Genomic DNA, 12754 nt, shown 5'->3' on the forward strand with positions numbered 1-12754 from the left:
GGCGAACATCTGGCTCTCCACATGTTAATGGACTACAACTCCTACCAGCCCTAGCCAACATAGCCAATGGTGAGGGTTGACTCCTACCAGCCCTAGCCAACATAGCCAATGGTGAGGGTTGATGGGAGATGCAGTCCCACAACATCTGAAAAACAACCTGTTCCCCATCCCTGACCTTAAGGGTGGGAAGACATCTCGTGGCAGCCAGGTATGTGTTTTGACACTCTCTGAATGGGCACTGTGTGTGCATGCGTGATTTCCAGTGAAAGCTAAGAAAATAATGAAAACAGACAGAACCATTGTCTCAATTTACTCTCTTTAACTAACTTTGTAGGAGGGGAAATAGGATTTCTTGGGGCATCCAGGAGCAAGTTGTATTTAATGGACTTTGTATAAAAAAAAATCCTTGGAACTCACCAAATGGCGGGGCTACTTCTTGAGCATTAAAATTACACATGCGGTCCAAGGCACACCCACACCCAATTTTTAAAAGAAATATGAAAACAAGACGTTTGTCCAAGTGCATCATCAAATAGTTACGATACTTCCAAATCATTCTTAAAGCTGAAATGTGGTACACACTTTGATAAGTAGGAAATTCTGAAGGTGGGGTTGCATCTAATGGCCAATATAGGATAGATATTGCCCAGGCATAGGGCAGCACATCTTAATCACCCACATGTTTAGTTTTTTAACGGTTTTTAATGCTTTATATGTGTATGTTCTGTGTTTTAAAATTTTAAATTTTGTATACTTGTTTTTATCTCAATTTTAGAATTTCTGTAAACCGCCCAGAGAGCTCTGGCTATGGGGGCGGTATATAAGTGTAATAAAATAAATAAATAAATATAGGATACTTCATCTGAGAGCCCAGCATTCCAGCACAGAGCAAGGCAAGGGTTGCACACTGAATGGATGCTGGGGTGTAGAAAGTTCCATTCCTCCTTCAGGGTTGGTTTTAGGTTAAGGGGCACTTCCAGTTGCAGCAAATAACATATTTTAATTTATGTTTAATTTATTTATACAAAATCAATTTTGTGGGCTTTGATAATGGGGGTATCAGAATTATTAGGGTACTTCCACAAAAGATCAAATGCTGAAATTTGGTATGCACATAATTCAATAAACTAGAGTCCTAGAAAAGCCAAAAGATATGTTTACCTCAATTTCAAAATATGGGACATGAAAATTGCTTAACGGTGGCTGGTGTTGAGGACAGCCCAACAAATGTTGCTGCCTGAGGCAGAGCGGGAAATGGTGCCCCCATCCACCTAAGACAAGATGCAGAGTACCAAAAGCCAGCCAAGTTATTTTGGCACACAAGGCAGAAAAATCTCACAAGTGTCTCTACCCACCCCTGACAGTAAAAATACAGTAACGAATTAAGCTAACCATTTGCTCCTCTTTCATGACACCCAAAGTCTGCTGCCTGAGATGGCCACCTCACTCTGCCTAATGGTAGGGCCGTCCCTGCTGCCACTCCACCAGTAAGCAAGCAAGCCCAAGCACAGATGTGGTGGAATGGTTGGTTGTTGGTATACATACTTTATAAATCCTCACATTCGGGAGAAGTGTTGCAGTAGCAGCCAGGAACATACCTGAGTTTAGTGAAAACATAGAGTAGAGTATTTGGGGAAAAGATACTTACAGAGGAAGAGAGTTTTATATAGAGAGCAAGGGTGGGGATTGTGTGGCCCTTCATACTAATTCCTGACCATTGGCCATGCTGGCCTGGGGCTGCTGGGAGTTGGAGCCCAACAGCATCTAGGGTCACAAGTACCTGATGATAGAGCCGCAACTTGAGTCTGAGACTTGCCAGAGAAATGTCTCAGCTGCTAGTCCTGGCAACATGGGCACCACTTGGTACCCTATGGCTCATTCCTTCTCACGTGAAAGCGAAACCTGCCTCTGCAAATCCCCGAACCAAGAACTACTCCAACAAGAAAGACAGACATATGAAAAGTAGCTGTATTTTATTTTCCACAAAAATCACGATAGAAAGATTCACAGATGACTCTACTATTGGGGTAGATTCTTATACATCAAGAGCAATGGTGCTCCGTTTCCCCCAGAGATCAGAGAGTATGATCGCTCTACTGGGCTCAGAGCTAGGCAAACAATAATTCAGGACAGGCAAATGGAAAGGATGGATATGAGTTTGACACATGTGCATGCATATGCATTTTGCCCAATTTCTTTTACAGTCATTCCCCACCTTATACTTATCACCATACACTATACAGCCTAGTAGTACAATGTAGTTGCTGGCAGTGCATGTAAACATATTTTGCTCCTTGTCTTCCACACTGGCACTGTAGAAAAGGTGTACATTTTCTGCAACTGATGTGTACATTCACATCTCCCAAAGTTCACCACATCTTTGAAACATCCTCCTCCCACAACTTCTTGCTCAGATACACTAACTACATTTCTTGCATATTACCTACTTCTCGTACTTAGCCAAGTTGGTGGGTGGGGTGGGTTTCAACTGGCACTGGATATGGGGAAGTTTATTATTAAACGATCAGTAGCTGTGATGTGAAAGGCCTCTTTCTTCTGAAGACCCCAGAGAACAGCTGCCAGTCAGAACAAACAATACTGGGCTAGGTGGACGAATAATTTGGCCTGGTATAAGGCAGCTTCCGGTGTGTCCTACATTCTTAGACAGGGGAGGCTGGGTTCTCCATAACAGGAATCCTGAGGTCAGTAGCTTTAGCAGGTGTTGCTTTCTTTGGCTAGGTTGGGCTCAGCCCTGGGGTAAGCTCAGGGCAAATCTGTTTAGCAAAATCAAAAGGCAAGCAAAAGGTCAAAAGTACACAGTATTACCAGTCCAGGAAAAGGGTAATCCAAAAGCAGGATCTCATCAGGAATCCAGCGGTCAGCAGCACAAGATATCAGTCCAAGAAGAACAAGTTACTGGAAGCTGAAGTAAAGGTGTTGTTCCTGCAGCCAGAGTGCTGGTCTAGATGGACCCTTGCTCTGATCCAGCATGGCACTTATGTTCTTATCTCTGCCTAGGACTGAGGCTTATGAGCTAGAACTTCCAAGAGCCCACCCAGGACTCAGCTGCAGTGCATCAGAGGGTTTTTGGAAGAAGATCTCCTCATGAGGAGGGCCCTACTCACAAGGAGTCCTTTATTCATAAGGAGTCTCCCTTGGCAAATGGCCATTCATTCTCACAGAGGGTCGATCTAGCCTGCCTCTTGAGAAGCCACTTCTCTTGGGGTTAGGTGGTCATTCAGCCTTTGTCTCAGAGATAAGAGTTCCCTTCCTCTGGCAGGAATGGACCTGTGGTCATCTCACCCAAGAGTCCAGGCTCCTCCTGGACTTCTGGCATGGGCTGGTCTTCAATGTTGCTTGTCTCTGGGAGCTCAAGCTCTTCCTTTGAAGAGAATTCCTCTAACAGGGCCATGACAGATGCTCTGTTGAACAGGCAAGGGCATTCACATAGCCAGGCTACCAGAATTTATGTCAGGCCTAGCCAATCCAGAGGCATCATACTAAATGCCAATCACAAGGGCTGACCTTATACACCCATGTTCCTTTCTGCATCTAGCTCAGAGTACACATAGTCCAGGGTGGCTTACTAGGCTGGGTCCCAGTTTTAGATCATAAGATTTCTTGTCAGAGCCATTGAGTTCTTCGTCATTTATCCAGCATAAGCAAGCATGTCTACACACTCTAACTCTTCCACATAATAGAAAACACAACTAGACCAAACCTTGTTCATGAGGCAGGTGGCAGAGAGGAGAAAGGAATTTGATCTAGAGAAATCTGTGCAAAATGGTGTAGTGAGTATCAGTCGTATTATTCACATTTGCAATGACAGAGTTTCATTTTACAAACAACATAATGGAGCAGTCCCTCTTGCACACTTAACACATATATACATTTTCCATGTAGTGCAGTGTATCTCTAATACACTGGTTCAGTTGTCCACATAAATGTCACATATTCATGTATGCATCATGTGTATGCATAGTGTCTTTTGTGCCCCAGAGGGGGCGGGGTGGTCAGGAAGTCTTCCAGGAATGTTGATTCTGCTGTTGACAACTCAGGTTGGTGGGGGCATGTTGGTGCTATTCCTGGAAAAAGTGGGAAGAAAAATAAGGATCCTTATCAGTGGGGAAATAAGCCACACCTTAAGCACGGTGGGTGAAAAAGAGGAGCAAAGCTAACATGAGTTAAATGTTCATGTTAAGTGAAGAGTTGTAAAAGATGAAGACCATGTCTTCAGGAAGACACCCTTCCCCTTTATTAATGATGGGGGAAACTGTAACCTCCCTCTCTGGACTTAAGGCTTATTCTCATAATTCTCATGCAAAATGTGAATTTCTACGGAGTTCTGCATTCACATACCCACCTTTGCACATGGCAATTGAGGCCTGGAAGTCAGCACAAGCCATGCCATAAAGTCCCTGCAAAGTACCTCACTTATAACTTGCAGCGTTCTTCTTCTTGAGAGAGAATGCAGGTCTTTCCCCATTATATGGGCCATTGCGCTAACTTTCAAGTGAGGGAAAGCCCTAACAGTCTTGCTTCCTCCTCAGAAAATGCACAAAATTGACTCAAGCACTTAGCAAATACACCCCTAGTTGCCGCAAATCAGAAAACGAACCATCACATCATAGTGTTGAAAGGGATACCGCCAGCAAAGGGGTGCTCGGCACCTCCCAAGGTAATCTGTTCCTTTTTCGAACACCTCTTACCGTTAAGAGGTTTCTCCAAACATTTCGCTGCAATCTGCTTCCCTGGGCCTTGTCCTGACCTCGGGAGCAACAGATAACAATGTGCTCCATCTTCTGCCTTTCAGATATTTGAAGATAGTTATAATGTTTCTCCTCTTAATCATGGTTTCTAGACCTCTCACCCTTCTGCACACCCTCTTCTAGATATGCTCCAATTCAGCTCAAGATATGTTGGACTACGGCTCCCATCATCTTCAGCTAGCACAGCCAATTGCATGGAACCGATTACCAATGGCCATGCTGGCTGGGGGTGATGGGAGTTATAGTCCAACACATCTAGAGGGCACCAGATTGGGGAAGGCTGCTCCAGTTTGTCAATGTCCTTAAAATATGCAGCTCAGAACCAGACACAATATTCTAGCTGTGGCCTGACCAGTCCAGAATAGAGTGGAACTATAACTTCTTGAGATCTGAGCACTATGCATCTATTAATTCAACCCAAATTTGCAATCACTTGTTCAGCAGCTGCATTGCATGGCTGGCTCATGCTCAGGTTATGATTGACCAAGACACCTAGATTCTTTCCACATAAACTGCTGCCAAGCCAAACCTCCCCCATTCTATACTTGTGCCTTTGATTCTTCGTACCTCAATGCAGGACTTCACATTTCTCTTTGTTGAATTTCGTTGTGTTTTGGCCAAGTGTTTTAGGCTCTCAAGTGTTTTAAATTTTGTTCTAGCCTGTCATGAGTTTTGAACTTTGTTCTAGCCTGTCAAGAGTTTTGAATTTTGTTCTAGCCTGTCAAGAGTTTTGAATTTTGTTCTAGCCTGTCAAGAGTTTTGAATTTTGTTCTAGCCTGTCAAGAGTTTTGAATTTTGTTCTAGCCTGTCAAGAGTTTTGAATTTTGTTCTAGCCTGTCAAGAGTTTTGAATTTTGTTCTAGCCTGTCAAGAGTTTTGAATTTTGTTCTAGCCTGTCAAGAGTTTTGAATTTTGTTCTAGCCTGTCAAGAGTTTTGAATTTTGTTCTAGCCTGTCAAGAGTTTTGAATTTTGTTCTAGCCTGTCAAGAGTTTTGAATTTTGTTCTAGCCTGTCAAGAGTTTTGAATTTTGTTCTAGCCTGTCAAGAGTTTGGAATTTTGTTCTAGCCTGTCAAGAGTTTTGAATTTTGTTCTAGCCTGTCATGAGTTTTGAATTTTGTTCTAGCCTGTCATGAGTTTTGAATTTTGTTCCAGCCTGTCAAGAGTTTTGAATTTTGTTCCAGCCTGTCAAGAGTTTTGAATTTTGTTCTAGCCTGTCAAGAGTTTTGAATTTTGTTCCAGCCTGTCAAGAGTTTTGAATTTTGTTCCAGCCTGTCAAGAGTTTTGAATTTTGTTCCAGCCTGTCAAGAGTTTTGAATTTTGTTCCAGCCTGTCAAGAGTTTTGAATTTTGTTCTAGCCTGTCAAGAGTTTTGAATTTTGTTCTAGCCTGTCATGAGTTTTGAATTTTGTTCTAGTCTCTCAAGAGTTTTGAATTTAGCCTTCCCAGCTTTGTATCATCTACAAATTTGATCAGCATCCCTTCTATGGCCTCATCCAAGCCATTTTCAAAAATGCTGGACAGCACAGGGTCCAGGACAGAGCCCTGTGGCACACCATTTCAATCCTCCCTCGAGGTTGGTGCAGAGTCATTAATGAGCATTCATTAGATATGGCTGTTCAACCAGCTGTGGATGCACATAGCAGTAGAGATGGATGAACATGTGATATTGGAGCTCATTGAAGTTCTTTGAATTCTTCCTCAAAGCTTGTTTTAGCTTGTTTGTGTTCCCAAACACAAGCACCTTTTGAGCGGGGGGGGGGGGGGGGTGGCGAAATCAGGAAAATGTGCATTTTGAAAAGTATGCATTTTTCCCCAATTGAAAAAAATACCTATTTTCTAAAACGTGCATTTTTCCTGATAAAAAAAAGTGCATTATCCCCATAGGCTAAATTGAAAATGCAGATTTGGGGGTGGGATTTGTTCAAGTATGCATGTGTGCACTTCCGCAAGGGCTCACTTTTGAATGGAAAAGCAAGTTTGGAAAATTAAAAAAAATATATCCTGAGAATTGTGTTCACATTCAGAATTGCAAATGGGACATGTTCACATGATTTGTGAACAGGAATGAAATTCTCATACACCCCTATTTAACAGTTATATCATCCAGTCCACATTTTACTATCTTGTCAACAAAAAGATCATGAAATATTTTATTAAATGCTTTGCTGGAATTGAGATACATGGCATTCCCCCAATCTCCATGGCATTCCCCCAATCAACCAAGTAGTAACTCTCACAAAAGATAAGGTTGGTCTGGCAGCTACACTGGCTTCTTTAGATATGTTCAATTTTTTATTCTCATTGGAACAGTTGGAGATTGTGCCTTTAGTATTTCGCTTTTCAGAATCTCCTGTCCCTCTTGGGCTCTTTTCGCCTTCAGAGTTTCAAGCCTACCCAACTTTTCTCTAAGCCGTTTGAAATTGTCTTTCCTAAAGTCCAGGGTTCAATTTCAACTATGCTCAATTTTCACACCTCTTCCCATCACGAATTCCCCCTCCCCCAAGATTCATACCACTTTAACTTCATCAACCAATACTTCCATTTTAGTCAAGATAAAATCCAGGAGTGTTATCCTTATTCCTTCTTACAACTTCTGAGAGTTGGAGTTGTCCGCAAACCAAGTCAAGAATTTATTGGATATTCCATTTTCAGGTTCATGGCTTTCCATGTAGGTCTATACATGTTTTATGTTTAGCACCTCTCCTGTTCCCTTCCTAATTGGGCTATTCCTTTTGCAAAAAGTATGCCCTTCAATCACCATATTCCAATCATGAGCCAACACCAAAAAAGGTGTTGAACCATCTCCAGGTCCAGCCTGCACAATAGCAGCCGTCAGCACTGCCTTTGACATGATTCTGTGTTGCTCCCTAAATTTAATACATTACCAACTATCAAGAGTTTGCCTTACACGGGACCCATTATAGTTGGGAGACAGATCCAAATATATTTTCCAAAATAATTAGCAAACAACCATAAATGACTGATTGCCCCAACACCACTTGGTACAACCTGTGGATCTTAGCTCAGCTCTAAGATTAACCTAGGCTTTGATTGTTCTTTGTGTACCTATCCCACATTTCCAGGACCAGTGTCCCCCATTCTTTTCTTCAACTACTCTGTTGCTTCATTTTCCTGGGGCAGGGGGTGGGCAACTTGTGGCACTCCAGATGTTTTGGTCTACAATTCTCATTATCCCCTATCATTGGCTATGCTGGCTCAGGCTAATGGAAATTGTAGGCCAAACCATCTAGAGGGCCTCAAGTTGCCCATCCCTGGCCCAGAGAGATTTATTTGTCTTGTATACCCAGACAGAAAGTGGTACAGCCTTGTCGGGTTCCATACAGAATGCAGCACAACCCGTGAGCTCTCTACTTCCATTTTTAGTGACTTGCAGATGACTATGTATTGTCAGTTTTGAATCCATTGGAAGCAGGCAAGCATAGAAGAGTATTGGGAACCTGCTATCAAAGGTCTTGAATCAAGTGCAACCACTTTAGGCACCATTTAAACCCTTTTCCAAGATTCTTATCACCATTTTGTTTAACATCCAGCCCTGAGCTGGCTCCAGGTTTGAGGCGGCCCTCAGCAAAGTACCTGTGGGCAGGGCCCCTCTTACAACAGGGCCTCCTCGGCCTGCAGCTTACCTGATAGTGGCAGCAACAAACACTCATTTAAAAACCCAGAGGAACACTACATCAAAAGCACTCTGAGAAATTTGAGAGGCGCTTCTCCGCCACGCCAAGGCAAAGCAGGACACTGGGCAGTGTCAGCGTTAGTGGGCCCTGCTAGACACTAACACCTTGAAAGCTGCCTAACGGTTACAGGGTCTGACACTGATCCGGATTCATCCTGAAGATAAGATAACTACTCGAAAAACTTGCTCATTGCTTGGTGACAATTTTAGTTGGCTCTAACAAAGATCTTACCCAACTGTTACTTTTGGATTCCCACCCTGCCCACAATGGAACAACACAGCTTCCTGCAGTTTTTATGTCCTCACAGGTTATCTTCTACACTGCTAATTACTTTTCCTGATTTATAAACAGACACTGCTAAGTTCCCCACACCCACAGCAACAATACTAAAAGCAAACATAAGAACATAGTTCTCATTATCTATCTATCTACACACCATAATAACAACATAGTTCTCATATATATATATATATATATATATATATATATATATATATATACACACACACATACACACACACACACACACACACACACACACACATATATATATCTCCATCCATCCATCCATCCAACCCAAGAACAACATAGTTCTCAGGTTTTAGCCAAACAGCCAGCACCAACATGGAGCACAAAGTTACATTTTGTGCTGCCATTCCATGCTGTAGTATCTGCCTAGCATTCTGTCAGTTTTCATCACATCACATTTGTTTTCCAGCCTTCCCACAAGGAGCTCAGGGCAGTATATATGAAGCAACCCCTATTTTTATTCTCACAAGAACCCAGGAAGGTACATGACGGCAGGTTTAATGCTGCTGCAAAAGAGTGAACTGACATGGGAAATCATCTGGCCTTTCTCTTGGTTTTCCCTCTCTCCTCAGTAGGGCTCTGGACAATTAAATTTACCCCGAGCCCCACATACACACACATTCCCTGATCAGCATTAGTCTTCACCGCTGTTCCCCAACTATTTCAAACTCCCAGGCTCTGGATACTGCTGGGACCAAAAACTGTTATACCTGTTATAAGGTGGAGGTGGTGCATCGTGCATGCCTGATGCTTCCAACGCTTGCTCATAGGTGGGAAGCCCTGGTGCTGACTCTGGCTTGGGCTCGTCATCAAAGCTGGCAAGGGGTACCCCAGGATGCAAACTGTCTTGAGTCCTGTGGAGGGAAGCAGAGAGAAGGATCAGGAACTACTCCTATGGACAAGTTCGTAGCTTGTTCTCAAGCTCCATAAATATCTATCTATCTTACCTATCTTTGGGAACATCAACTTCAGAAGGCAAATTCTTAAGCCCAAGGAAGTGGATCCTCCTTGAGCAAACGTTTTATTTATTTATATATTTATTTATTGCATTTCTATATCGCCCAACAGCCGAAGCTCTCTGGGTGGCTTACAAAAATTATGGGTGGTTTACAAAAAGGGGCCATGATAACACTGGTCATTCCAATCCACCACCAACCCATGGATTTTGCCTGGGAAAGGTCTTGGCCCCCTGGGGCAGAGTGGTCCTCTTAGCACTAAAGGCAAAGATGTGCATTTTGTGGCCAAGGCCTCGGAACCTGCAGAAAGACTACATTTTTCCTCTTCCCTCCCCATCCCTTTTTCTTTTGTGTCATGTCTTTTCAGACTGTAATCCTGTGGGAGGGACTGTCTTGTTTTTAATGCTGCTCCGGGAGCCTTTGGGGCTGACAAATAGGATAAAAATTCTTTAAAAAAATAAATAACCCAGCAGGCATCAAGTGTGAAATGATAGAACACCATACCCTAGAGGCCTCTGCATTATCAGAGAGGCTCTGGGCCTCCTGTACTGGGAGGCCGGGTCTAGGAAGCCACTAGTTACCATTTCCCTAACGTTTCCATGTCCTGCAGCACCTGATGTTGCATCACTCCAAGGCATTGTGAAAAGTACATATGGCAACTTCGCAGCTGCTCACCACCAGCACCCATTAAGCCTGCATCTGCAGTGGGTAGCAACATAGGAGGGCCCCCACCACACAGCACTTTACCATGGGACCCTTTGATCCCGGAGGGAACAGGGGCTGGATTTAGTCTGTGGCCCACTAGTTGGCCATTTCCAGTCTATGCAATGAGCTAACTCTTGCTCAGTTGATTTATCCAGCACCTACTCTGCAATGTCTACTCTGAAAACGTCAGAGAATTGGTGACACTGTCTGTTGTGGGGAATTCCAAAGAGAAATTCCAGCATGAAATGGCTGCGTTGGAACACATAACAAAGTTTCTCCATGTTGGCTGAGGAAGATGGAAGTTGTAGTCTGACACAGCTAGGGGACACCAGGTTCAGGGAAGGCTAAACTAGAAGGGTAGCAGACAAGGAATATCTTTCCCCATTAGGGTAGTCTTCCTCGACCTGGTACCCTACAGATGCTTGAATTTCAACTCCCATCACACTTATCCAGCGTGGCCAATGGTCACAAATGCTAGGAGTGGTAGAGCAAACATTTGGACGTCACCAGGTGCAGGAAGGCTGTGCTAGAAGGATATCAGACTAGAAATACCCTTCTCCCTTAGGGCAGGCTAGGAGGGTAAAAAATATATCAACAAGTCACATGCACTGTTTTTTTTCCCCAGGAGTGCAAAACCTCTGTATAATATCCTGTACACTATCAGTGACATCACATTGGGTACCAAAGCAGGAATGCTGGCATTCCACCAGCCTATTCATTATAGTTGGATAGTATATTTACCATGTTTGCTACACACCAGAAAGCCAGCTGACAAAGGGAGAAAGCAGTTGCTGTAACCACAACGTATCTCCATTCAAACCCGCTAAAAACAAGGAGCCCCACCCTTTCAGTATTCAAAGGAGCATCCCGTCCAACGTCCCCTTCCAAACTCACATATCTGGGATTGTGCAATACATTTTCTGAACTTTTTCTGCAACCACCTCCCACATTGACCATACACTTCATCTAAGCCAGACTTCCCCCACCAGGTGTCCTCCAGTTCTGTTGGACTACAACTTCCCCCACCAGGTGCCCTCCAATTCTGTTAGACCAGTGGTTCTCAAACTTTTTCAGGTAACCGCCCCCTTGGTTCTACAAACTCATGCCCAGTGCCCCCTACCGTACACTATAAAAAAACATTATTCAGAATAGCGGTTTTCAACGACCCACTAAGGAAGATAATAACAATAAAATACAAAACAGTAACAATTAATTGAATATTTATTCAAAATCCGAAGCACCCGCCGCAGGCTTGCCAAGGGACGGAGGGAGGGAAAAGAGAGCAAACGCCTCTGTTTTGCAGCCGGCATGGCAGGGCACACCAAGCAGGGTATGTCTCTTCATTAGCATTTTGGTGCTTTTGAAACATTTCAATTCACCGTTAAAAAGACTCTTCTTAAACTGTATTAATACATTGTGGATTCTTCCCCTATATGGCTTGGGACCAAACTACCTTCTCCCATAAAAATGTCCCTGGGTTTTAAGACCTTCTGGAGAGGCACTTCTCAGAAAAGACCACCTCGAGCGCCCCCCTGCTGCCCCTTTGCCTCGTAACGCCTCCCTATGCAATCCCATCGCCCCCAAGGGGACGGTACCACCCACTTTGGGAACCACTGTGTTAGACCATCATTGCCAGCCAGTGTGGGATAATGGGAGTTGTAGTCCAACATAACTGGAGGGGCCAGCTGTGGGAAGGCTGATCTGAGCTATCTTTTTCTCAAAACCTATCTACTCCCACCACTGGGATAGATATCACATTTTCTGGGTCCTCTACCACGTCGAGCATGCATAGATTGATGCTAAAGAATTATGGCTGCCCTGCTATATGAGGCTGTGTCTTTAATGCAAAGAGAAGAGGCACAGCACCTTCCAGGATGCATTACAAGGACTAGGACAGAATGGTCCTCTTAGCACTAAGGGCTAAACTAGGGGTGGCATCAGGAGAGCTTCTGTCATTTTCTGTTTTAATGTAAAAAGCAGCAGTGAAGACCTCTGAATCAAATCACGGCATTGGGGAGAAGCATGTAATCCAGCCTTCCTCAACCTGGGGTGCTCCAGATGTGTTGGACTGCATCTCCCAGAATGCCCCAGCCAGCAGAGCTGGCTGGGGCATTCTGGGAGTTGTAGTCCAACACATCTGGAGTGCCCCAGGTTGAGGAAGGCTGATAATCCTTTCCCCACCACCACCATTTTCTTAATCTAAATTTCTCCCCAAAGTTGTTATTGAACCCATTGAGAAAACAGTGCAGGGGAAAGGAATAACCTTCCCCTCCCCCACAACTGTGGGAGATTTGATCTAGGATCCTAAGGTGGCCAGCTGT

At 43.9% G+C, this 12754-nt stretch overlaps 1 protein-coding gene across 2 annotated transcripts in view; it reads right to left on the bottom strand.

Annotated features, from left to right (window-relative positions):
- Positions 1-2631: 2631 nt before the first annotated feature.
- The window catches only part of PRRG2 (proline rich and Gla domain 2), a 29262-nt gene continuing 19139 nt past the window's right edge, over positions 2632-12754 (bottom strand). For both annotated transcript variants that reach the window (XM_063137409.1, XM_063137410.1), the window contains exons 6-7: positions 9483-9626; positions 2632-4085 (exon numbers count right to left, since the gene is read on the bottom strand). In XM_063137409.1, coding sequence (XP_062993479.1) covers positions 4055-4085; positions 9483-9626 — 175 coding nt within the window. In that variant the 3' untranslated portion in view covers positions 2632-4054. The remainder of the gene's footprint in view (positions 4086-9482; positions 9627-12754) is intronic.

The sequence above is a fragment of the Elgaria multicarinata genome, chromosome 11 (genome assembly GCF_023053635.1).
Source record: "Elgaria multicarinata webbii isolate HBS135686 ecotype San Diego chromosome 11, rElgMul1.1.pri, whole genome shotgun sequence".
NCBI lineage: Eukaryota > Metazoa > Chordata > Lepidosauria > Squamata > Anguidae > Elgaria > Elgaria multicarinata.